This window comes from Beta vulgaris, chromosome 8, assembly GCF_026745355.1.
Source record: "Beta vulgaris subsp. vulgaris cultivar EL10 chromosome 8, EL10.2, whole genome shotgun sequence".
Taxonomy (NCBI): domain Eukaryota; kingdom Viridiplantae; phylum Streptophyta; class Magnoliopsida; order Caryophyllales; family Amaranthaceae; genus Beta; species Beta vulgaris.
The window spans coordinates 287,348-314,746 of NC_079209.1; the positions used below are offsets into that span (position 1 = coordinate 287,348).

The 27,399-nt window shown below is 36.0% G+C and overlaps 2 protein-coding genes across 8 annotated transcripts; both read right to left on the minus strand.

Annotated features, from left to right (window-relative positions):
* Positions 1-3,600: 3,600 nt before the first annotated feature.
* LOC104909114 (B3 domain-containing protein Os07g0563300) lies at positions 3,601-17,737 on the minus strand. 5 transcript variants are annotated; one of them, XM_010698313.4, is made up of 14 exons: positions 17,422-17,730; positions 15,274-15,355; positions 14,647-14,745; positions 13,558-13,846; positions 13,019-13,334; positions 12,457-12,553; positions 9,893-10,067; positions 8,646-8,725; positions 7,532-7,634; positions 7,224-7,432; positions 6,414-6,463; positions 5,818-5,931; positions 5,325-5,395; positions 3,601-4,536 (listed from the first exon to the last, which is right to left on the minus strand). In XM_010698313.4, exons 1-14 carry the CDS (start codon positions 17,655-17,657, stop codon positions 3,959-3,961), a joined length of 2,499 nt encoding a protein of 832 aa, XP_010696615.1. In that variant the 5' UTR covers positions 17,658-17,730; the 3' UTR covers positions 3,601-3,958. The 5 variants fall into 5 exon arrangements, with proteins under 5 accessions (XP_010696615.1, XP_048490326.1, XP_019102728.1 ...); XM_048634369.2 differs by having other exon boundaries at positions 14,647-14,798; XM_019247183.3 differs by having other exon boundaries at positions 4,342-4,536; positions 5,747-5,931; positions 17,422-17,737.
* A 1,118-nt stretch (positions 17,738-18,855) lies between these two features.
* Positions 18,856-25,923, minus strand: LOC104909115 (sphingosine kinase 1). Of its 3 annotated transcripts, none has more exons than XM_010698316.3 (10): positions 25,247-25,917; positions 24,537-24,659; positions 24,333-24,433; positions 22,966-23,038; positions 22,291-22,377; positions 22,130-22,207; positions 21,826-21,896; positions 20,213-20,506; positions 19,737-19,859; positions 18,856-19,188 (listed from the first exon to the last, which is right to left on the minus strand). In XM_010698316.3, the coding sequence occupies exons 1-10, from the start codon at positions 25,593-25,595 to the stop codon at positions 18,994-18,996; spliced, it is 1,494 nt and encodes a 497-aa protein (XP_010696618.1). In that variant the 5' UTR covers positions 25,596-25,917; the 3' UTR covers positions 18,856-18,993. The 3 variants fall into 3 exon arrangements, with proteins under 3 accessions (XP_010696618.1, XP_048490327.1, XP_048490328.1); XM_048634371.2 differs by lacking the exon at positions 18,856-19,188 and adding an exon at positions 19,196-19,494 and having other exon boundaries at positions 25,247-25,920; XM_048634370.1 differs by lacking the exon at positions 19,737-19,859 and having other exon boundaries at positions 25,247-25,923.
* Positions 25,924-27,399: the final 1,476 nt, after the last annotated feature.

The following is a 27,399-nucleotide window of genomic DNA, read 5'->3' on the forward strand; positions in this document are numbered from 1 at the left end:
TGTTGCCTCGAAAAGCTTCTAAACACCCCATTTGTCAGTTCTCGTGAAACTTAAAATTGCCTTGAAATGAACGTAAATGCATCTATATATTCGTTCCAAGCCACATGACTTATTTCAATTGACCTCACATGGCCCTCGGAGGCATCCCGTGGCGTTCGGAGCTCGTCCCCGGGAAAATCTGAAAACGTGTATTATAACCTTCAGTTTTGGCTGTTTTTTTGACATTTTCGGATTTTTCTAAGCCTGGTCTTATTTCTCCCGAAATATTTCTACGAATGCCGATGTGAATTGTCACGTTGCGCGGGTGTTTGGCACCATTTGCATTGTCTCGAAAAGCCTCCAAACACCCCATTTGTTCATTTCTCCTGAATTTCAAAATTGCCTCGAAATGAACGTAATTGCATCTAAATATTCGTTTCAAGCTACATGACTCCTTTCCAATGACATCACATGGCCCTAGGAGGCATCCCATCGCGTTCGGAGCTCGGGTCTCGGCAAAGTCCAAAAGGGTGTATTATAACCTTCAATTTTGACTGTTTTTGGGACATTTTTGGATTTTTCCAAGTCTGGTCTTACTTTCTCCTGAAATATTCGTACGAAGCCTGACGTGAATTATAACGTTGCGCGGGTGCTTGGCACCATTTGTGTTGCCTCGAAAAGCCACTAAACGCCCATTTGTTCCTTTCTCGTGAAACCTAAAATTGCCTCGAAATGAACGTAAATGCATCCATATATTCCTTTCAGCCACATGACTTATTTCTAATGACTTCCCATGGCCCTAGGAGGTATCCCATGGCTTTCGGATCTCGGTCTCCGAGAAAGTTCGAAAGCGTGTATTATAACCTTCAATTTTGGTATTTTTTGCGACATTTTTTAACTTTTTCGGGCATGGTCATATTTTTTCCCGGGACATTCCTAGGAGTGTCGACATGACTTGTAATAATGTGCGTGGTTTGGCACCATTCGCATTGCCTCAAAAAGCCTTTACACACTCCATTTGTTCATTTCTCGTGAAACCCAAAATTGTCTCGAAATGAACGTAAATGCATCTATATATTTGTTCTAGCCAATGTTATCAGGATCGGGATCCTACTTTGGATCGTAGGGGTTGGTAGAATCGAATCGGTGGGATCGGATCGTAGGATCGTAAGATCCTACAATTCGGTGAAATAGAGATAATTATACTAAAATATGGTGAGAACCTCATGTTAAAAATTTACACATATTAATAATGATTTTCTTAGTTAGCAAATGATGATAGTTTTTCAATACAATAAGATTGAAGTAACATGCGATCAAAATCTAATAGGAGAAATATAATATGTGAAATTACTTTATGATTTTTATAGGGTAGGATCGGATCGTAGAGTCGTAGGATCGTAGAATCGTGTTAAGATCCCACCATGTGATTTTTTGTGGTTGAGCAGGATCGAAAGATCCTACAAAATTAAGATCCTACGTAGGATCGGGATCGGTGAGGTCCTCCAGGATCGTAAAATCGTAGAATCGTAAGATTCGGATCGGGATTTTAACAACAATACTTCTAGCCACATGACTTCTTTCCAATGATTTTCCATCGCCCTATGAGTCATCCCGTGGCGTTCGGAGCTTGGGCCCCGAGAAAGTCCAAAAGCGTTTCAAATTTGGCTGTTTTTGGGTATTTTGGACTTATCCAGGCTCGATCATGTTTTTCTCCCGAAACATTGCTAGGAACGCCGACGTAACTTGTAACATTGCGCGGGTGCTTGGCACCATTTGTGTTGTCTCGAAAAGCCTCTAAACACCCCATTTGTTCATTTCTTGTGAAACCTAAAATTACCTCGAAAAGAACGTAAATGCATCCATTTATACGTTCCAAGCCACAAGACTTTTTTCCAATGACATCCCATGTCCCTAGGAGGCATCCCGTGGCGTTCGGAGTTCGGGCTCGATAATGTTCGAAAGCGTGTATAATAACTTTCAATTTTGGTTGTTTTTGGAACATTTTTGGACTTCTCCGGGCCTGGTCATATTTTATACCGAATTATTTCTAGGAGTGCCGACGTGATTTGTAACGTTGCACATGTGCTTGGCACCATTTGCAATGCCTCGAAAAGCCTCTAAACACCCCATTTGTTCATTTCTCGTGAAATCCAAAATTGCCTTGAAATGAACGTAAATGCATCTATATATTCGTTCCAAGCCACATGAATTATTTTCAATGACCTCATATGGCCCTAGGAGGCATCCCATGGCGTTCGGAGGTCGAGTCCCGGGAAAGTTCGAAAGCGTGTAGTATAACCTTCAATTTTGACTGCTTTTGGGGTATTTTTGGACTTATCAAGGCTCGATGATATTTTTCTCCTGAAACATTCCTAGGAATGCGGATGTAACTTGTAACATGCACGGGTGCTTGGCATATTTCTGTTGCCTTGAAAAAGGCTCCGAACACCCCATTTGTTCATTTATCGTGAAATCCAAAATTTAGGATTAAATAACTATTGTTGCATAAAAATCTGTTGTAATTTTGTTTATTACCGACAAAATATGTATATAGTAGGGCATAGACTATCGAGTTAGCTAAGAGATTTTTAGTTGAAAAAATATCATTTTGTGACTGAATATCATTGAGACAGGAAATTCGCTGGTCTTTCAAAGAAATTTTGTCCTCTCGAGTTTCGAAAATGGGAAACATGATCTTCATGAGAGTTCCCATGCTAAATAGATTGTTAGATTTTTTTAATGTGTATTGATTTACACATCCTTACTTCCACTTTTGTAGTTCTGTAAGTGAGGTTTTCTTTTTTCATAATGCAAAGCGATGGCCTCCGGGTTATTTTTACCAAGAGGATTGATTCTCTGATGGCTTCTTATTGTATTACTTCCTCCGTTCCGTTTTAAATGAAACGTTTGCTTTTTCACGCAACCCAACGCGCTTCTTTAGTCATTAATATCTTTAGTTGTGTACACATAAAAAATATAAAAAAGTTATAATTTGATAGTATGTATCGAGACGAATCTAACAAGATCCCACTTGACTATGTTTTTCTTTATATAATAGCGATAAATTGGAGTTAAAATTGATCAGTAAATAGTGTCATTTCATCCAATGTTTCATTTAAAACAGAACGGAGGAAGTATGTCTTTTCCTATATGGTAATTTAAATTTTTATTGTGGTCACTTAAAGCATGATTAAAAGTTGATTGAGATGGTAGTTTTGTCATGTTATAATAGCAAGAGGTCACGAGTTCAAATCTTGGTGCAATCTAATTTTACTTTTGTTAATTGACATAACTTACGTACACATTGGACAATTCCAGTGCAATAACAGAAGTAACACGTGGCGTATATACAATGTCACACACGCCTTTTAATATATTTATATAGATGTGAAAAGTTCATCTTTTAATAAATCATAACGTTAATTAAGGAATAGCAGGAGTAAAATGAAAAACTTTTACCTACTTAATGAATAATCTACTAGATGGGCAGCATTCTTAGTAAACGATATTGCATTGAATGGGGCTGGTTTTGAAAAATTTGCCGTTTGGCTCAAGACTCAAGTTGCCAGCAGCTGCTCAAATTGTATGCATCACAACTCACAGCTAGTGGACCAACAGTTGAAGATAAATGCTCATAATTTTCAATTGATAGACTGGAGGACACATCTAATCCAGTTACACCTTAAATATTGTACTAATGGCAAGCAAATTGAGCTTGAATGAATCTTACACAGCTTCAACTTCTTGCCCATTTCTCTAACTGATCTACCTTCTAGTCTTAGTGAAAACTGTGCATTGGTTGAACAACCTTCTCCGCTCCTAATTCATTTCGCTATACGCAAACCTGGACGATGCCACGGATTCATGTACAAATTAGTCCCCTAAAATCCTCACTTTCAAACACACTCAACTAATGAAAATATCGCAACTCCCCAACCCCACCATGCCCAAGAAAAGGGGTATTTAAGAAAAATCACTACCCACTGATTTTAGGGTCCATGTCGCCTAACTTGCACACACCTCTATCTGGAGTATCTTGCTTTTTCAAAGCCATGGAATTGCAGCAAGTTGAAACTTCTTCTCGCTGTGGCTGGGTATTCAGGTCGATTTGGCCTTCCACAGAGGTGCTTATCACTTTCCTGTCACCATTGACATATACTTTGCTGCTGCTTTTCAGGACCTCAATGGCGGGGTCTGATTTTACAGATGAACGAGTATTACCCTGCGACTTAAATTCCTGAATCACATTTTCCCTCTCTGTGTGGTTTCTCCCACGACGGATCATCATTGTCTGGAACCGCCGCCTGACCGTCATGCAGACTTTACATCCACAGTTTTGTGGGTGTTTTGGCCCTCCACTTGGTGGTTGATTACACACAATACAAGAGCAGCCAAGTCTATGCCGAGGGTGTTTGCTGGTTGGTGGGGTAGAGGCTGGGCTAACTTCACAGTATCCTTCAATAGCAAATCTGTCAAGTGCTTCTAAATCTTCAGGACCATGAGCATCCAGTTCAGCATCCTGCAGCTTCTTAAAAGCAGCTGCTCCAATTGATTCTTTCATTAAAAAGAATTATCATGAGCAGAAAGAGGGTTAGGTATGCGATTTGTATGATGACCATTAACCCACTTCTGTATAACCCACCCACAAAGTAAAGGACACTGGTAGCTACCATTCCCCCTTTCCTTCAACATATGTTGTTTTACGTATCCTACATAGCTATTACAAGCAGCAGTCCACCCCCCAATGGCAACTAACTGAAGAATTGCACATATAAAGATATACTATGAAACAATATGTATGATCATTTAGGACTTTTTTAAACTGGTAGCTACCATTCCCCCTTCCCTACAACATCTATTAAAAAATCACTTGAAAAAATCTGAGCTATTGCATTAATATTAGGTCAATACAGTATGTTATGTTGATAAACAAAAGGACAACTGGTCTTGAACTCACAAAAATGAAACAATGAAGGGGTGTATAAGTGTATATGTGTGCTTTTTTGTCAAAAAAGGTTTGCTGTTACAAATATGAAACATCTCAATTCAGGTTGCAAATACATTTTCATTCACCAAATTGTTTTAAGTTATTGTTTCGACTAATATATAATCTCCTAATCTAAAGTAGACAGAACAATGTTTGCTTTAAAGGGCTCCACCACCAAAACATAGCTTATGGAGTAGTATATATGCTCTCCCTTCTGAAAGTATCATAGGGTGTCCTAGTATTTTGTACAGTACCTGCCCCCATAAAAGTCAACCTAGTAAAAACTATGAAACACCCTTAGCCACACAACCCTATGCACAACAAGTGTTCTTTCACAACAAATCTCAATTCATACCAGAATTATTGATGGATAAGAGATCTTGAAGCTGTTTTACAGTGAGCTCTTGAGCTGCCTCACAAGATGACCTGATAAATAAATAAAAATGACAAAAATTTAGTGAGAAAAGTAGTGCTCATCATCCAAATGTATCAGCCCAATGGCATTTCCAAAAGCTCTTCAGATCAGAAGATAGTATCTGGCACTCAAGGTCACCAGCCATCTACAACCTGAAGGACATGAAATTTGCCTTTGAAGTTCAAATATTCAATTCACATGTAACTATCAAAGTGCAGACTTAAGGTGACAAAAGACCATGAGGAGTTCCGTTCAAATTTATAGATTGAATGTAAATTTGTCAAAGAAGACATGAAAAGAGTTTCACTCATGTACAACAGTACGCTAACCATCATGCCCAGAAACAATTGTTGCAAACTCACATGAGTTGAAACAGGTTACAACACGGACCACATGCCACAAGTAGTAGACTTTGCACAGCTCAGGAAGATACCTCTCAAAATCCCATGCGTTCTCTACACATGTCCAATTTGCTGGAAGAAGAGAATCATATGGCAACTTCCGCCATTTCAAACAATTATCGCATTGAGTCCATTGGATATCTTCACTATAACAATAAGAAAGGAAACATGGGATTCAGATGCTCAACAACTATCAAATCAATAACACTTATATTTTTTCATTATAAAAGGTAGAAATCAAACACAAGTTTGTAGTTGCACAAACTATTTGCATAATTCCCAAGTAATAGAAGAGATGAGGATATGCCAAGAGAATTGCAAACTTATAGAAACATAGAAACGAAACAGTTAAATTCCTTTGAAGTTATAGTTCGCCAAGGAAAGGGAAGGGATTGACATGTAGAGAGGGGGAGCACAAAAAAGTAAGATTGCACCACCCGTGGAAGGTGGGGACCAATTCTACAATTTGATGCAATGCATTCAGCATTTAAAAGAGACAATAAAGATACAAGAACAAATTACCGACACAAAAATGCAGTAGCCAAAGGCAAGCATGTCCAGGTAAAATCCAATCAATATCGACAACATATTCAAGAAACACCAAGTAGAAAATAGAGCTGATATATACCCCAGATAATCTCTTATAGTTATTGTTGGCCGCCCAATGACTGGAGCATCCTATCAGACAAAAAAGAACTCACATTACCGCTGCATGGGATTTAGAGTTCCTCATACTATATCTTTATCAAATAAATAATTGGCATCCAACATTTGCTAGATATGTTTCTGTAACAAAAATCATTCAAAGAAAGAAACAATTTTTAAAAATGAGATGGGGATTCTGACAGTAAACTTTTACTTTTTTCACCCTGAATTGCAAACTAAATATAATATTATTTTTCCGTAAAATGCACTTATTTTCATCACATGAGCGGCATCTTTTCAAAAATCAAAGAGAAGGAAAAAAATTAGGAATTAGAACGGAAACAATTTAAATAAAGTTCAGGCAAGTGTCTATAAAACCAACTTTTTTTCCAAAACACAAACTACTGCAATTAAATCTTCATACAAGTGATAATGGCAAAGGAAAAACCTTTAGATAATGCTCAGAACAAAATAGTAAAGCCTAAATGACCTTTTTCACTCTCAGTGAGAAATTTCAACTTAACCAACCAGTTGTCACAAGGGAACTTTAGATTCAGTTCTCTGTAGATGTCATCAAACAATTATTGATTTTAACAAGGAACACAATCATTCAAAAAGTTAAGATGCAGCTAGCTTAGTAGGTACTTAAGGCTGGAGGAGCGGGGCCGTGTTACGCATGAAAATGGATTGAATACCTGTTAACAACACTGCCCTTTGTGGCTCTCTAAACATCCAAAAACCATTACGAAGGTGAAATAGCATAAATTAAAAGGGTCAAGCTGTCTAAGTGTACCTCGTATTCCTCAAACTTGAAGTCTTCAATTATTACCACACAAGGGGAATGCCTGGGAGGTGATCTGAATAGTCCTTGTGCCTCTTCTAGAGTTACCTTGAGCCCTAGCAAGTCCACGTTGTCAGCCCTTTCACGCTTCCTCTTTGAACTCAGCATGCTATTCTTCCTTTTAATTGGAATAAATGAGCTAGCTCCAGGAGCTTTGTTCACTACATATACAAAATTATCATTTTTAGAACAAGGATACATGTACAGCATTAGACAGCTCAATTATTGGAAGAATTATCTTATTCAATAAGTACGATAACCTTTTGAGTGAGATTGAGTCAGATCTTCCTTATGTTTAGGCTTCTGATAACCAGCATGTTGCCCTGCGTGCATTTCATTCCCACTTTTAACAGCCTGAACGCCCTGCTTACAACGAATAGTTACTCAATGATGTTAAGTAATTCCTTTAATCGGTTGTAATATCAGTTTCTTTGGGACATGATGCAATGCAAAAAGAAAAGAAAAAATAAAGTGTTAAACAAGTGGCTTCCATAGATCAACCTTAAGTGAAGTGATAGGTTAGATTCACTTGTGAATGCAACATATATCAGATAGCAATTCATAATAAGTCAGTGCCTGTGCAAAACCAATACACTGACTACAACTAATAGAAGAGAGGAAGGTAAAAAGAGACATATGTCTATTTAATTAAATCAAGATCACAAAGTCTACACATGCAAGTTCAAGAAAACAACGCTTCTTGTTGGAGGCAATGATAATGTAATCGGATTAGCATCAACTACATATAAACAACAAACAAATAAGTATGTTTTTGAAGTGACACATTCTTCTCTCACAAATATCTACTAAAAGAATACAATTTGTTACCTATATAATCCTCTCAAAATAAGTTAGCACATTATTCTCCTATAATGACCTCTTTTTTCTCTCGAATATTTCCAGGTATACTTAATTTCCTCTTCGCCTACTTCCTAAGCCAAATAAATCTCTAAAATTTCCCCACTTAATTTGTAAATTAGAAAATCTTCTCATGAACTCGAGCTGTATGTATCCTCTGTTCACTACAGTTAAGCATATATTTGAAACAAGTTTTGGATGAATTTTGACAGTTAAGCATATACTTGAAACAAGTTTTGAGTGAATTTTGTTTATCAGTGAAAGTTTATGGGGCCATGGGTTAGAAGATAGCCTATGCCAATAAACAATGGGGAAAAGATAAAATACAATTACCAAAATCTGTACATCAGGGAAATAACAAGATTCATATACCTCCATCACAAATTTCCTAGAACATTAACAAACTCAAATTTGCAGAGAATCAAGCAAAATCATATTGTGACAGGCACATAGTTCTGCACATGCATGATCTTAATCAAAGCAATAAGATTAACTATTGACTCTATGTTGGAAAACCTGATCAGACTGAGGACCACATGAAGCCTTTCTAAAACCCAATATGAGCTTTCCTTCTGGTTCTGTGCGACCAAATGAGACTGAAGGAAACAGATTAGAGAAGTCAGAAATCTCTAACAGAGAAAGAATGAAAAAATTAAAATAGAAAGTCAACGAAGGCAAATCCAGTTAACAAAGAAAAATGCAACAGATAAACGAAACAATAAAGGGGCCCATCCATTTAAGTGTTCGATAAAACAACTTGGGTTCCGAAGAGGACTGTTACCAAGTTGTTAGGTAGTACATATTAGCTTCCGCACATAACAAAGCCTTAAGATCATATAAAAACACAACAGACTCACCCCTCAGGAAATAGAAAATTGGAGGCAGAAGTTTCTGATTTATTGTTTCAACAGATATCTACAAGTGTGCATGTGTATCAAAACAATAGGTCTAATCCACAATCTCCTTGTTTCCACCTTAAAAGAGTATCAACCCTGGCTTCTTAATTTAAAAAGCATAGTTTGGTCACAAGTCACAAGGCTATTGGGGGGATAGAAATTCTTAGATGAGACGATTCTCATTTCTCACTAATTATTAAGGGCCACTTTTTATTTACGCTGCTTTTCAAGTAACCCTTTTGGCTCAGATAATAGGGTAAGAAGGTAATTTTGTAGACCAACTAGGATAAAAAGATCTCTAAAAACAAAGGTTACTGAAGCTCCAAGGGTGGCTGAGCAGTGGAGTTTGACCGCTGGCGTCTAATTGTAATCACATGAGAGATCTCAGATTCCCCATCTCCCAGATATACCAAGGCTCATATCTATGCCCAACATAGCCAAAAAGAACTAATTTTCGGTTGTCTGTTAGTCTAACCTCCTTCAGGCTTCAACATCATTCTAAACAGACCCATGATCTTTGCTCTCCACAATTAAAGGCAGATACAATATGCGTATGTATTTATGTGACCACTCACTCCCAAAAAGCTGAACGATTTTTTACAGGAATGTCATTCATAAAATTATGCTCAAAGAAGAGAAGATAGAGGTACAAAGTCAAAGCATTTTAAAAGCAATCAGATATACAAAATAGTAAAGCCGAAATGTAGAACTGACAATGGATCTGACCAGGGAAATGAGAGAACAAAAGCAGGATCTGATAATTGAACTTGCATTAACATCTTATCATGATAGAGGATACAACTATGAGAAATCTCAAATATGCTTCAATACTTCATTGCAAACAACTTCAAATAGAAAGGTTATTACCTGTATCTCCTGCTCGTAACTGCAATGATTGCAGACAGTTAGTTATCCCTTCCAGAACATACATTCTGCTATTATTGTTAGGCCAAAATCGAAACTGAAATGTCCATTCTTTGCCATTAATATCTTGGACTTTCAGAGGTAACCCTTCTGGCTGACATATTGGAGGGAAGTAAGCCTGTTCCATTGTGATTAGAACCTTTCATCAATGCATGAAATAAAGTAAAACCCATATTTAACACCAGTATAGGTGACTATAGTGTAGAATGGCATATAGCCAAAAGAAGTAAAATGTACGATGTGCATCCCAATGCATTAAATTATTTCTCTTTTCTTTCTCAAGAGATGACATTTTAACTTATTGATAGGGAATTAATCCCCTGAACACAACGCTGTTGTACATGAAATTCTAAATGCTCCATATATAAGGTCATAAATTTACCGATTAAGACTAGTATAATCTTGGGTTTATCTAACAACTAATAGCCTACAGCCTAGCTTGGTAACTAGGAAAAAAATCAGAATTTTCCATTTTCTGTAATAGCAATTTGAAAAATGAGAAGACAAGCAGTAGGCTACCATGAAGTTAGGCCTGTACTTCATATATAAATCAGTGCAATAATAAAAGATCTCAAAGAAGAGCAAAAGAAGTGACGAGAAAAAGAAAGAATTAACACTAGTGACTAGATAAGAGAGGTAATAAGCGGAATAGATGATCAAACATCTAGCAGAAGATGTCATGCGTGCAACTTCATAGACGGAATCTGAGGGCATCGATTTCTGACCACAAATAAAGGACTAAAGAGGCCATACACTCAAAGATTGGAGAAGGTCAAACATTTATTTGGTTAGTACACATATTCAACTTCTAAGAGCCTACTTAAAGCTGAGAATTTAAAGAAATTAAGTGATCAATCAAGGTACCTTCAGTACAATGTAGAAGCAAAGAAAGAAGCACGTGAGGAAAGGGGGAAAAAAGTCTCGAAGAGAGTTAAAACTTGAGATATCAATATAATATATATACTTTCAGACAACGACATTTTTCATCCCACCCACAAGCAAGCACCAGCCTCAAAGATATGATATTGAGATAACACAAGGTGTCTAATCCTCATTATTGGTATGTGTACATTTCTGAATGTCATTATTGATACACCATTTAATGAGATGCACTAGACCTTCTTAAAATTTATGAGAACTTCAAACTGTCATGCTCTTTCGCTGAATTATGCTCTGAGCTTCTTGCTACCTAATAACCTCTAGAACCTGGAATGACCCATATTTGGCATTTCCAATGTGTATTATTGCTCATAACCAAATGTGACCTAACCTCACATCAACAGAATACCATTAAGCCCATTGTGCTTTGAGGTGGCCGTTACCAAAAATCCTTCATAACCTAGGGTTACCATTCGAGCTGTAATATAGCTCATAAACGAACAAGATCTAACATCACTGAAATACAATTTCCCAAGTAATCCTCATTAATCTGGACTCTTCCTGTTAATACAGTAATACTCTCCCATGCAAAGCATAGCTATACTGCCATGTGCCATATCAATGATAATAGAAAGAACAAGACTATAAATAAATAAGTCTAAATTTAAGCTCAGCAACATTCAGATCAACTCCAAAGGATTAAGACTGTCACTGGACCATCAATAATGAATTACAATCTAAAACTAATGAAAACATTATCTGCTATTATCTTCTCTGAGAGAGCATCTATAGCCTATATGGTCCTATTCTTTATAGGGTTTTGATATATGCAACCCTTAGGGTTACAATTTACAAATAAGCATCAAATACATTCCTATAATAGTATTAGTTTAGAAATTTGTAAAATAATCACGCGTCAATCAATATTAATGCTAATTTATCACCTATTATTTCCATTTTTAGCTTCTTATATGCGGTTCTAAGGGTTGTATACATCATTTCCCTTCTACATATACCAAAATTTAATCAGTAATTGGTTCAGACAAACCACTTCCTGCGTTACAATATAGACTTCCTCTTTGACTTTAGCAAGAGATTAAGGTTGTCCACCTTACCAGAATAATATTCCATACAGTTGTAGATTGTTTATAATATAATTTTTTTAGAAACTTTCATCAAATAAGTACAAGGCTTCATTAGGAAAAACATGCGTTTAAAATGCTTGACTAAAGCTTCATCAACTTAAGAAGCAAAATGGAAGTCCATATCAATAATGTCATTTTAGTATGCAATGTCACTACAAGTAGTTCTAAAAGATAATCTTATTGTAAATTATTGCTACTATAATGTATAAACTGTGTAATATTACCTCAAAATTTTGGTCGAAGAGCCATATAAGAGAATAAAAGCGAGAGTAGATGAGCAGAAATGCAGGTGCGAGCACTAAGAATAAGATTGAGAAGAGGGATATCATATAATATAATTCAATAAATCGGACTAGAGGCTCAACTACCACAAGAACTATCCTGCTTACACATTAGCATCAATTTCAAGTACACGTCCATCAGATCAAGAGACCGTCAAGAACAGTAAACAGTTGAGTAAGATGAATAAAAGAAAAAGTTGACCTCTGCGCATTTCTTAGGAAGCACAAGACGCCCGATTCGCCCAGCATCACTTGCACTTAATATCTTCTCAAATAATGGAGTTATAGCAGAATGTGTACTGGACTACGTCAAAGTTCAAACCATGAAAAGCATCTCGCGTGAGATTTTGTTCATTCATGTATTCAAAAAGAAAATCGCATTGCCTTTATATTCATAACATGCAAGAAATAAGGATCATTACATCTTGTTGCCGAATACATCTCCAGACTAATCAACTTGTAGTACTCCCTCCGTTTTTATTAGTTTACCCACTTTCCTTTGTGGGTTGTCATTATTAATTACCCACTTCTTCATTTATCTGCTTTTGGAATAATCCCATCAATTTTATATTTTTATGTTTACATAAAGTTTCTCTCACCTACTTCTATTGGTCCACAATATTAACTTCAATACTATGTTCATTAAATTAATACTTTCTCTTCCCTTCTATGACCCACATACATATTTCTCCTAAAACTCTGTGCTCAAGGAAGTGGGTAAACTAATAAAAACCGGAGAGAGTAATTAAGTAAAAAAAGGATACCTCCCTGAGATCAGTTTTGACTCTTCACCAGATATCTTGGGCCGATATCTGGCATTCAAGTCTTTCCGGACCCCCACTTCTACTGGCTTAAAATTACATATCAGACTCTGACAAGAAGAGTCTGCATTATTATCATCTGCACTCAATTGCCTCCTTGCAATATCCTGGGGGTAAAGCTGCTGAGATAGCACACTGTGATCTTTAGCATCATTATCTTCTCGTAGAGAACTTGATCCCTTTCCTGAAAGTAGCGCACATTGTCCATCTTTCAGAGTGGACTGATGCATATGACTGGGTTCCTCTTTGCAATTGACAACTGAAAGCAAAATTTAGATAAATTTATCATTACTTAATTCGCATGCAAAGTAAGAAAATAATGCACCAGCATTCCCTCATCGTCATAATTCCAATTCCCAAATTCTACCCTTGGACATACCTATACCCCAGAAGAAATATATATATATATATATATATATATATATATATATATATAGCACCTCAGACATTACATGATGTGGAGAAATGCCACAGGAAATTACCTGCACTATTACATCCGGGCTTTTCTGATCCATTATGCTTCAGGCTCCCATTACTGAAAGACAAGTTCCGAGGTTTATTGCTTTCAAGTCTCTCTAATCCAGTTGACATACCAACTTCAAAGGACATCCTTGATCCCGAGTTCAAATCATTAGTAGTTATGTTAAACAAATTTTTTCCCTGATGCCATAATCCATTAGAAGCAAGTCCAGGATTCTGATTCCCATTCATCACAGGAGATTGTGCAAGCCAATCAGGTAAAGGTGGAGGTGTGCCCATCTGATTGGGTGTCTGAATACCAATAGAAGGTAAGATGCAAGACATAATAGAACAAATACCACTCAGTTTAGTCGCAGCTGTAACTATCAATTTTAAAGTTTTTGAGCTTACTGGGAAAGCTTTTATAGCAAAAACAGTCGCACTATCATGTAAATAATTGTCTGACTAATATTAAGTACTTGAAAATTGTACAATCATGCAGAAAAATGAGAGACACGAAAATTAGCAACGATAATAACCATTTGGAAGCTAAAAGAAGATCAAAATGAGATACCCGAAAATTGTCTGAGGCTTTGAATGCCATCCCTACACTAAATCCAGTCCCCTATAGGGCTATAGCTACAACCAGAGAGCAAAAGCTAGGTCAAAAGATATCCGTATGCAATTCACAGACACAGAGGGAGAGAATGGATCTCAGGATTCCATGTCCCTAATCCATTGCATATTGATGATAAACGTCAATTTCTCAGAACCAATACATAGTCAACAAATCAATCAAAATTATTAGCTTTAAGTATATGTTTACATCACAGAGCTTCTCCACCTGCTCAATTTACATGCATTTTCAGGACTAACAAAATGTTTAATCCTGGATACACCAATGGTGAGGGTAAAATTGAAAGTTGAGACACATCTTAAAGTTCAGGGGTACTGCTTTGGAACTTGTTGAAAGTTGGTATACAAGTACGAATTTCATTAAGTACAAGGGTATGCCATAGAGAAGACCCAATTTAAGTCCTCCAAAAATCTATGGATAAGGAAAAGATGCTCTGATCCATCATGTACAAGTAAAAGCAATAAGGTTTACTTACCAGGGTCACATATTTGTTCGCACATAGCATGCACTCAATTCCCCCAGCATCCAGTACCACGAAAGCATGAAGTGAGACAATACATCCACAATGAACTCGCTGCACAGCAAGATCAACAGCTTTATCAAATGAGTAAATCAAAGCCGTCAATTCTGAAAACACAAGCAGGCAAAAGTAATCATTTACATTTTCTCTCTGGCTAGGTAAGATACACTTTTAAATGAAGGGAAGTCTCACAAGGAAAACTAGCATAAATTAGAAAATGTTCTTCCTGTTGGAATATGGGTAAATAACCCACTAGATCAAGTGATTATCCCAGTAAGAATGTCATTTACTTCCTCTTTTTTTTATACTTGCAACATTTGGGTTTGCACAAGGACCAAGGAGAGGAGAAGGATAGAGAGAGAGAAAAAGAAAACCCCATGTACTAAGAGAGAGAAAGAGAGAACATATTGCTAAAAATGGAAACTTTGCAAGTAATAGAGAATTGCCAAAAGTGAGAAAAGGTTGCAAGTAAAAAAAAATGGAGGAAGTATATATTATGCTATGCTAGCAGATGAAATCATCCATCTGATCAGGCTCGTCCAAAGTTAGTTAAAATAAATGCAAACTGCAGCTTCAGAATACCTTCTCACAAGTCTCGCAACATCTCCAACCAGATGCATATTTGTGGAAAGTCTCGCAAAATCTTCCTTCTTCATATATGGATCTGTAAGAATGACAGCAATTACATTGGCACAAGCGAAGATAACGTAACATCGGTGAAAAGGTCACAATCTGTGTATTAAACAGACCAGTGTGGGCCTGTGGGGTCAAAATAGAAAGCAGGAGGCTTTGCCAAATCTCTTTTTTATACCATTTTTCCAATGAAAATAAAGTTCCAACCTTATATTCCATAGGATATTTAAACCTGAAAACAAGCAACATAGCGAAATTCGCATTCCTTGATGCACACTTGTATCTCTAGCGTTCACGACTTCACGCTTACATGTCAAATGTGGCAGGCAAGTCGACATATTTATAAAGAAGTCCACACCCCCCCCCCCTCCCTTGTTTGCAAGTTCCACCAGGAAGAGCTGCAGGAAATTGATAAGATAGAGGGAAAAAAATTGGTTTTCTTCACCAATTTGGGTGCTAATGAGTTATAGCATAAATTTCAGAAGTATAGTCTGTTCACAAGCTAGAAACAATCCATATGGAAATGATAGTTAGAGAGAACAACTTGGCTGTTGGTAAGCAGAAAGGACATACATGCTGGCCACAGAAATCTATAAGCCACAACACAAATCAACTTAAACTGCCAGAATCACATCTATGCTACGTAAGCTCTTCAACAAAAATACCCTTTATGAGAGCAAAATAAAATGAGCACAGCTGACTTACCAAAGAAACTACATGCGCCCCTAAAAAGTTAAAGGTACTGAGTTTCATGACTCATGAGTATGAGGGGAAGTCCAGATTCCAGAACTTAAATCCTAGAAGAAGCAATGTAATGGTCCAGACTCAAACTAAAAACTTTGATAACATGTGTGTAGTATACACATGCCTATACATACTTAATACGCACACACTTACACTGTTACACACACACATGCACGCCAAGATTCAAGCTTGCAGGTTTACAGAGAAAATGGCATCTTGGCTATAATCACAAGTGAAAGTGCCAAAACACACAAGAATATTCATGATCTATATATAGAAGATTCATCGAAAAACTATATGAGATTTAAAGCAGATATAAATTCAAATAAAGCACATGTCAAACAAATCACAAGAGACCACATTTTCATTTCAACAGATCTCAAACGATTTTAGAGACCCTGTAATTGAAATGTACTGATACAGCCTTCTAAGACACATCCCTTACAATCTTTTTTGGGTAGAGAATCGTCCAATATAATGAACAATAATTGAAGAATCAATCCCCCTTACAAAGTTATTATTGTAATACTTGAATATTTGCAGGCTCATTCGACATCACTATCCGTTTCTCATACCAAGATTCTAAATGTCATATGATATAGGTGGTATAACTAGTGAGTGTCCCGGACGATGCCTCGATTTGTTTCTTTTCGTAAATTTTTGTTTTGTGAGGAAAAAGTTGATGTCATAATTTGAAGAATACAAGGAAATGGAGTAAGAGTTTATGTCTATAATAGTCTTATTATCATTACCATTAATGTGTTCGGTATCTAACTACTTCTGTAAGTCTTTTAATGTGATATAATTACAAGATCTTATTATATTTTATTTTGAAATACTAAATAATGATCTTATGTTGGATCATTGTTAAGCTCTCACTTTTCATTTGAAAAGTCGCGTCTTTGGTACCTTGTAACTACACAACAATATTTCTTTAGTTGAGGGGTTTACTATATATTAGTATAGATAGATAAGCTTATAAAATTAGTCATGATTTCACTAATCCAATCAATCTTGAAAACTGACAATAGAATATGAAAACTACACACTATTACTAAAGTTAGTGCATGTACACTTAAACCCTTTTCTCCGTTGCATCATTAATTACTTTACTTTTAAGAAACTTTAGAAATTACAACTTAGAATCAAATTAAACTTGACAAAAATAGACAGAAAAAACAAAAAAAAAAAAAAAGCATACATAAGTAGTCTCCAATCCATGAAATACCCCAGTTTCAACCATACCCTACTTACTTAACCTACCATAACTGATAATTAAACCAGTAAAAAGAAAAACAACGTATCAAAAAACAATATAAAAAGGCGAAATTGAAGTTAAGATTAGGAGTATACCCACAACGATGACAGAGGTTAGCAAAGTTGTGATTTTGAAGACGCCATCCCTTCTTCCATGTCTCGGAATTCGAAACTTTACACTCAGAGTTGAAGCACAACTTCGACGACATAGCACATAGGAGAGAGATAATAACACGTAAATGACAGTTTCCGGTTGTAAAGGAGGGAAAGAGAGAGAGTGTGTGTGTGGAGTTTTTGGAAGGTATTTTGGAAATAAATGTCAGTGTACTCATCAACTGATCACTATCACAATCTCACGGTGTGAGGAATACCGGAATAGAGTTCCACATCGCATGGGTACAACAACTAGTTTTCAAACTCGTATAATATATATTATTAATATTTATTTAAATAGGTCAAAAATCTTAACCCAAACCCACTTATTTCAGGTCAGGTTCGAGTTCAAGTTACGTATTGAGTTAATTTTTCACAATCCTAATATAAAGTTCGTTGTTTGAGAAAATTTTACCGTTTTCAAAATGTTCAATAATACAAAGATATTTAGTAGTTCGACATTGAAATTACGTATATAATATTTAGAATGAGTGATCAAGAATTAGAGATCTCTTACAAATGTTTTAATCTTCGTTGATGAACCATGTAAAACTGTATGTTAGACGAATTATTTCCTAATATATTGATTGCTTTTGTTCTAGTATGTCTTTCTACCTCCAAGAAATAAAAACGTCTTTCTAGTAATCAGATTATCCAAACACATAAAGACCTACTTCCCAATCCAAACAAATCTTTACCATGAATAAGCTCCACGATACAATCATAATAAAGAGTTATTCAGGTTGGGAAATTGCCAACGAAAATTTCTTGTTGATGAAGGTACATAATTTTGGTAAAAGGTTTGATAAAGAGGAGTGTTGTCTAGCTAATCAATTAACAAGTCAAAAATATTTCCAATTTGCATTTGAATAATGAATATCTACAATGACATATTCAGCACCAATAGTTGTGCATATATATGTGCACGCTTGCGTGAGCCTACATTTTTGCGCGCACATATTATTTTTATGGGTAATGCTAAATGCAGCCCTTAGGGCTGCATATAAGTATTAAATACCTTTCCTAAACTAGTATAAAGTTGATTATTTATGACAAAAAGCATGCATTTATCAAGGTCATTAATGCTTGTTTTACAAAATAATTTCCATTTATAGGTTCTTATATGCAGCCCTAAGGGCTGCATTTAGCTTTTCCCTATTTTTATTGTTATGACAAATATAACACCTATCGCAAGTATATATGTGTATCTCTGCAAGGAAGTCCATCAATATACTACATATTTTCCAAATTAACACGTAACTGGATGCTAGCAACCTTGTTTAGCCTCAAAATGGGCCATCATTCTTCCCAATTTGGTTTTCCAAAGGAAGAGCACAATTGTTCATGAGTTTTGCCAATAATAGCAAATGTAGCATCTGAATCAGAATATCCACAACCATTACCAAGTAAAATCGAAAACAAATATCGAGTTTTCTTTCCAATATACACACGATAGTTGATTGAAAGTAGAATCAAACTGATGACCATCAGAAGAAGTATATATATACAATAAACTTATAGCGGAGGACAAAAAAGAGTAGCCAAACTTTGATCAATGGTAATTTGAAGATTATCATACGACATCAACGAACTTTCATCACACTTGTATGTACCATTACCTCTAGCCAACACCTCACCATCACAGTCTATGATTCCTCCCTTGGTTGAGTCGTTGGTACGTGAACCAGGCTCCAGAATGAAGGATTTCACCTAATATCAATACAATAAATATGAGTTTCGGTAACAAGAACATACTGGATTTAGTTGGGAAGCACATATTCTCCTAGAAAAGTGGGTTTCCCTCCATTAATTTGGTTCACTCTCTAACTTTACTTGTAAATAACCAAACAATGGATAACTAATTTCAAATTGGCGTGATTTATGGAACTAATTTTTTGATGGAAAATCATTTTTCACAGGAAATGTCTGCCTTCCAATCAAATAGAGGTACATATCTGTGTTCAATTATTCGTTTCCTGTTATGGTGAAGAGATAAGATCGGCTTCAATCTGCAATCTAATTAAACATGGAGTTAATATTAGAATCTAATTCTTCAAGAGCTATTTCTCCTTCTATTTTTTCTTTCAGCACCCCAATCCCACAGAGAAAATATGAATCAATTATTAGCCATTGAAATTCGTCACTTCACAGTACAGTGCAAGTTATTATAAGCCAAAGGTAGAAACCATTAGAATAGAGAAAACATACATACAAGAGATAAAGTTGCATTACATCTTAAAAACAGTCAAAATATTCACCTTAAAGTACAAGACATGTGGTGATTTCACAAATTTTCCACTGCTCAGTTCAGTCATTAGTGATAGTAAACTCAATTTCGGGCAATCTTTGATAAGGATTACATCCAAACAACCATCTGAAAACTGCAAATTGCCAGCGTCATGAACAAGAGGTGTGTAAACGGACAGATAGAAGAATAAAATCAGACAGATAGCATCAATGGGAGTGAAAATTACAAGAGTGGAAATGCAACTCAAACTAATTCCTTGATCACCTAGGATGACAGATTATCCTTGAGGGTCACAGATTCTCAAACTAATTTTCTTGCATCTAAATATTTCACCAAAAAGAGGAATATTGAGACTAGGTCCTTCTCGTTCTGCCCTTTTCATTTTATTAGCAAAAGAGTTTGGCCAGAATTTCGGTAAAAGGCTCCAAGTGGGCATCAAAAAGTGATTTTCAAGATTGATTAAGCTTATATGTCGAGAAAATTTACCTTGGCATCAGGAGCGGGCATAGCACCTTCACTACCCCAAGGTACATTATGGATCCAAACTGAAATAAATGGCCCTTCTATGGTCCGCCAGCACATGTTTTCCATGTCAATGTTAGGCCCTACATAGCCCTTTTCATCAGCATCAGTTTGCTTCCCATTCGAACTGTAAAATGGCAGATCTTGAACTGATTCGACTTTTTGGCTTATTTTCTCGACATAATTTTCAGAACCAGATGCAGGGATGAAATGAACACGTCCATTATATTTCCTCAACTGAAATATTCGTTTTACAGCCTGGGAAATTAGAAGAAAAGAATAGCATTAACAACTGTACACCTACGTGCAAAATAATCTAAATCTAATGCCGAGCAAGTCTAGCCTACTACTCCTAGAAAGAGGAAGAGAAAGGAACCAATTGCTGCATTATACTTCACACTCCCAGCTCTTGGAAACTGGCAATCTTGAGATGCTCCTAAGTAGCATCAGCAGCCAGATGAAAGGAGTTAAGACAAAAAGGCTCAGGACCTCAAACTATCTTAGAGCAATCTATCTACATAATCAGGAAAAATCAAGTGATGCAAAGAGGCAAAACTTGACTCCGGCTATACAGAAGACTCCAAAGATAGACCTTGAAACCTTCACGAGAGGAAGTAACCCTTCAAAACTCTAAAAGGAACTAGAGCCTCTCAGTTACCTACCCCTCACATCAATCCCACAAGCCTCTTCTCCATTATTGTCCAATGATGACGGAGGAGGAAGCCATAAAATTGTGAAAACACATTCACTTGAATATTTAGCGTAATGTATCATCTTCAACGACAACTTTAAGGACCAAATAAGGCAGCTAAATCCATTGTTTGAGTTATTCAGGAACTGTCAGTAGTCGGCTAAAGTCTGCTTTAGTGCTCTGAGATACATCTTATAGATCAGCAAGTGGGTGAGATCAAATAGCCATACAAGATATTAATAATATATAGGTTCTTTCTCTTATTGGAGAAACTTCTGAACAATTATTACTTCCAGGAACTCTCATGCCTGTTCGCTAAGCTTCCTTCCCTCTCCAATTGTACTGCTGTAGATCTACCAAGGACCTTGAATCATTTTGAGAGCTTGAAAGACTTTACATTATCACCTTTCAGCAAAATTCTTTGGTACCCCTTTAGAGCCTTTGCAATGCCATAATCAAAAGCAATTGATTCTGTAATAGACATAAAAATGACCTAAATAACAAGTCCCAATGGCAAAATCTTCGTAACTGAAGCAAAGCTTTTGCTGACAATTCGGCACAGGAACATAAAAATATACATTCACCAGCTCCAATCATCATGCATTCACCCAAAAGAGACTGATGAAATCAGCAATAATGTTCTCAGCCATGAGAAAGAGAAGAAAGAGAAGGAAGATGGATGGACTAACCCTGGTTAAGGCAGATATAAGACTAATGGTTTCAAGTTCAACTTTTAACTACTAAGGTTTACAGAGGTCAGCATGTATGTGAAATCGTACCAATAACCGGTGTAAAAAAACTGAGTTCTAAAATGATCATATGTGATTGAAAGCAAAAATTAATGCAAGAAAGGGAATCTTATTGGAATTTACTATTGAGTACATACATATAAATCTAAACGAGCACCTCCCATCCACCTCCATATTTCCGATTCAATGTCAATGTCTGCCACAAGCCCTTCAAACAATAAGGCAATCAAAAAAGTAGGTAAGTAATGAGAGCACACAGGAAAATTCAAAGTAGCATAAATGACAGTACCTACGTTACTCAGACTCAACTATTTTAAAAGATTCTGCAAGTCTGTCAGTATAGTGTCAAGTATCCAATACAGGTACTTGAAATCATATTTAAAAGTTTGAATAACATATCATCGGAGAATTTGAATAGATGGCTATTTCATATGGTCATACCCCATGCAAGCATCAAGACACTAAAAAACCTTGTCTTCCCTTGTGAAATAGTAGCAACATCGAGAGACGTTTTGTGCCCTGTCACAGAAAAATACTGGTTGATTGGATGAATGAAAATTGCAAATTGTAAGTGAGGTTGCTTGACAACAGCTAGTACTTACCCCGAATTATTGCAACCGTGGCATTAAATGCAGAACAAGGATCACCAGCTGAATCCAACAGAGATTTTGCCACACCATTTCCAGTACCTACATCCCACAAAGGTTTTATCACAAGAGATTATAGCTTCAACACGTGCAGACTCCTATTCATGGCTAATCAATTCATGTTGACTTAAAAGCACAATAAGCACAAGAAGCCCCCATGCTGAAATGTAAGTGTCATATACACTGTATATATGATCGTACACAAAGTTCAGATAATGTTTCTGAGATCATGCTGTGACGAGATCTAATGATTAAGTGTCTTCTCAAAGATCTCTGAGATTCATTTCAAAGGTGACAAAAGACAAACCAAATTAGTTGATCATTTTCTTCTGTTTAGCAAGTTCTTAAGCACTTTGCTTTCATGAGGCATGACCAATGAAGCTATAATAAATGCCCACGAATTACTAATGCATTCAAATTAACAGTTTTCAAACATATGTACTTTAAAATAAGATAAAGGATACAGATGTGCTTCATAAGTCTGTCCGGACAATAAGATTTACAACTGCTGCTAAGGTTTCAAATTTCAAGCATGAAACCAGCATATAATAAAATGAACAAAGTCAAGCGACATTTTAAAATGTTATACTCAGAGATACAACATTAAGCACATAACGACATAACAAGTACCTGCAGGAATCACACCAATAGGCATTTTTATTGCAGCATCCCAATCATCTCTTTGCAGCAAGCCATTCGTTACCTACTAAAGTTCAGAATGCCTGTAAATAACATGTAATGCTGTAAAAAAGAGCATTAATTACCAAGACTCTGAACATATACGAATACATTATACATAATCCAAAATCTGCAGAGCTTGCATCAGTATGATACTTTCTCATTTTCATAGTCATGTCCTCCTACTTATTACTTTAGCTGTGTTACCTAGACTCAGTCACTCAGGTAATGGTGTCGGTTATAAGTACGAATCTGTGTTTGATATGGTGACTCCAAAATATGGGACACTGGACCAAACTGGATATGCACCCGATTATGGGGATACAATATTCATAAATTTTATAGACTCCCTTAATTCTTTTGTTTTTCAGATTTGCTTTTCCGAAGGAATTAATGCGCACGATGACCATTATTATCTTTAATCACCTATTGATAGAAATTATCAAAAAGAAAGAAACTTGCAATGTACACATCAAAACGAATCTAATAAGATCCCCTATGATAATATTTTCTCTTATATTGGTGAAAATTTATTGTCAAAGATTGGCTCTGAAACCAAGACATTCTCACCCAAATCTTCTCTCCCCTCTCCAATTTCTGATTTTCTGGTTTGTATGGGCAATCGCATTCAAGTGCAAAATGGAGGAATGGACTAGGATTGTGTATCCATATCCATTTAATGTTGTGCCAATATGAGTATCTCACGACCTATGAAGCACAAAAACCTCTCGGACTTGTTTCCCGCTCAGAAATGTTTCTGCTCCCAGAACCCCGACCCATTTTTATGTTAATGAAGCCCAAAAAGGACTGGGACTTGAGGTTTATTGTTTCAGAAAACGCTATCATTCCCTGATCACCAACCAATCTCCATGCAACATAGGTGAAAAAATTAGCCATAAACGGCAAACATAGGTATTTTTCAAAATCAATGTCCTAATCAGGGGAAAAAAATGTGTTTGTGGTAATGTTGTTTAGATGCGGCTTGTAATGGATGCAAGAAAAGGATTAGCGACCAACACGAATTTCTTCAAAACAATTAATAATACCTATGTTTGCATTTCTTTAGTTTAAGTACACTTTTAACATCATAAAGCCAAACCTATCATAATAGGAGTATCATAATTTGTCAAAATGACCTTCGACCTCCTTTATAATAGGTTTATCACCCCTTGGTATCATTTTACTATAAATCTTCAACTCTTCACTACCAATCAAACATAATAACTTCACAGCCCAAACCACACAATACGCACTACCATGCACAAAGATCTATAGAGAAATTTCCACAAATACATTCTAGAACATACTGAACAACACACCTCAACCAAGACGCCATCACCACTAACACAAACGACACCATCATACTTGGTAAGATCTAGTCCATAAGCAAGTTCTTTTGCGTGCAGCTGGTATTTAGTTTCTATTTACAATAACATCAAAACAAACACAACATAAATATAGATTAAAAGTCTCAATGACTGGTGAAGCATAATTCAAGTAAGCAAAAGAAGAAATGTACAAACCTTGCACTGTAAATTGGATTCCAGCATCCTCAAGCAACGGCTGCACAGTGTCCACATATACCTTTGAAGCAGACTTCTTCCCACCATACGGGTTGACCAAAACAAATAGCCTTTTGGGCCGACCTACATCCAAATAAACAAGATAACTACCATCACCGCCAATGGTGATATTTGCAAGATCTACTAAATTTTTTTCAGCAACAACCTATATTAGATAAGCTAAGAACGAAATTCGTGATAGCTCAAAAATCACATCATCCTGCTGCTTTCTTCATAAATGAAGAAATTACCACTAAAACAAGCCTGCACAACTATGAGAAAACGGCATTGAGCAACTAATTATCATGATCATCCACATTTCATATTCATAGCCATCTTTTCACACAAAAGGAGAGTACCCAAATCTTAAATTTCGGCATCAATAAACTCTTCAATATCTTGCTTTACAAAAATAAAACACTAATATCATCAGATTTCACGAATTTCTCATACATTGACCTGCTGCCAACCCCATTTATCAAAACATCATCAAATTACCTACATGATCCCCATATATATCAAACTGACAATGTGATCATCACTTTTACCCAGAAACTACATTCAATGTAGCTTGATTTATGAATAACAAAATCACACATATTCATAAACATAATCAAAAAACACATATACGCAACAAATCACAGAAAAAAGAAATAGTAATTACGAATTACCAAGAGAGTGAAGAAATTCTCGAAGCTTCTGAAACCAAAGGTGAAGAGAATCATGAGAAGAAGCTTCTAGAACTAAACTCTTCCTCGCCAATCCTTCAGTAGAAGAGCAACAGAGGATCCCAGCACTACTACTACTACTACTCTTAACAGCACATTTAAGAATAATTCTAGAACCTTCGATTGAAACACCGAGAACCTCTTTTTCCAACGATAAACACTTTTCATGGCCGCCTTCAATCCATCGAAGAGTTCCGTCGGAGTTGAAGACTAATGGAATTAGGGTTCCGCTAAGTGTAACTCTTTCGGAAATTATAATTGGGTATTCTGATTCTCCTTCTGATATTTCCATTGATTAAATTTGGATGATGAATTTAGATTAAAAATATGGAATCAGATTGAATTTGAATTTGGGGAAAATGAAATGATGAAGTTGTGTGATGTATTTGAGGTAGGTAGATTAATTGAATAGGCGGGACATCGTGGAATTTGATGGAAGTTTGACATTTACATTTGAGCCGACAGAGTAGAAAAAGGTGATGAAGTGGGTACCCACGAAAATCGGATGATTGAATTGGAACGTTCTACAATTTGGAGAACTCTAGTAGTTGAAGTGAAGAATACGGCTCACTGAGTTGCCTAAGCACAAGGCATAAGCCTTCCAAGCTCCAAAGACCATTTGTCAAGTGTCCAAGAGTCCAACTTATGTTCAGACGTCCGATGGATATGATTTGGTTGATTTCGAATCGTATAGTTGAAGATTATGATTAAAAACGAAATTAGAATTATATTAGGCAATAGTTAAATAATATAGTTAGAGTTAGGATTAATAGTTTGAGAATATATATTGAGACGAATTTTTAAAAAAATCACTTTAATTACTCCCTCCGTCTTTTTTTATTTGCTACATTTTGTCATTTAGGAGTGTTTCAATTTATTTGCTACATTTGCAAATATTTCCATATATAGTACATAGGTCCCACACTTTATTTACAAATTTGCCATCACTTCCTTCTTGATTTTGTAAATGTTTCCATATATAATACATAGGTCCCACAATTTACCTATTTGCTTTTTTGTAATTCCATTTATGTCAATGGTCCCACTCCCTCCTTGGTCTTTGTGAAAAAGTGCTTGTAGCAAATAAAAAAAGACGGAGGGAGTATGTTATTTTCTTAGGCAATGGTTAAAGAACATAGTTAGAGTTAGTCAATGAATAATGCTCAACATGGAAGTGGTACATCTGGAAAAATAACGTATCAAGCATACAATATGAATGTAAAGTAGCTCAACATTAGTGCGAAACGTTTCAATATCTCCAAGACAAAATTTAAATAGAACTTAAAACTACGGCAAATTCTTATATGTGGTCGATCACACCTATATTAATAGGTGTGACCGACCCATATATAAAGCTTGAGTCAACGCGTTTCAATAAAACAAAACAAATATTGCTGCTGGAATTCCTAAAACACCATTAAATCAAAAAGAAATCGTCTTTTTCGCTAACTTTCCCACGACAACTGCGCAACATACATAATCTCTCTCCTCCTTCCATCACTTCCTTCAATATTCGCCAACCCCGAGTTCAACTATGTGCGACCAGCCTGCATATCCAACTACGCACAGTAACTCGGCAATAGGCATTGTAGGAGAAGATGATGAAAAATGGTTGGGAAGCAATGGGAATTGCCATTATTTTCTCTCTTTCTCTGTATTTGATTAGTTTCATGGATGTTTGATGTTGACTTTATAATGTAGAGAGAAAGGGATGGAAATGGTGAAAAATCTAGGGAAGAAAATGAAACAGATTTTTATTTTGTACCGATTTCTTCCTCATTTTGCAATTAAAATACAGTGATGTGAAAAGGTTACCATGCGCTACACATGGAGGCAATCAATTGCAAACATAGAGATCAGTTGCAAATCGCATAGGAAAATGTTCGCATATTTTTTCTGAATAAAGATATAATACTTATGCCTTTAACTATACATATCAAGAGATTAGTATATATCAAAAGTATAAATCCAATTTAAATGATTTAACCGGAGTGGATATTAATATATCAATTTGTATAAGTTTTAGGTCAACTCGCTTCTATAAAAAGTTAAAATGGATCAATTTACATAATTGTCAAAATCGTAAAGAATTCTCA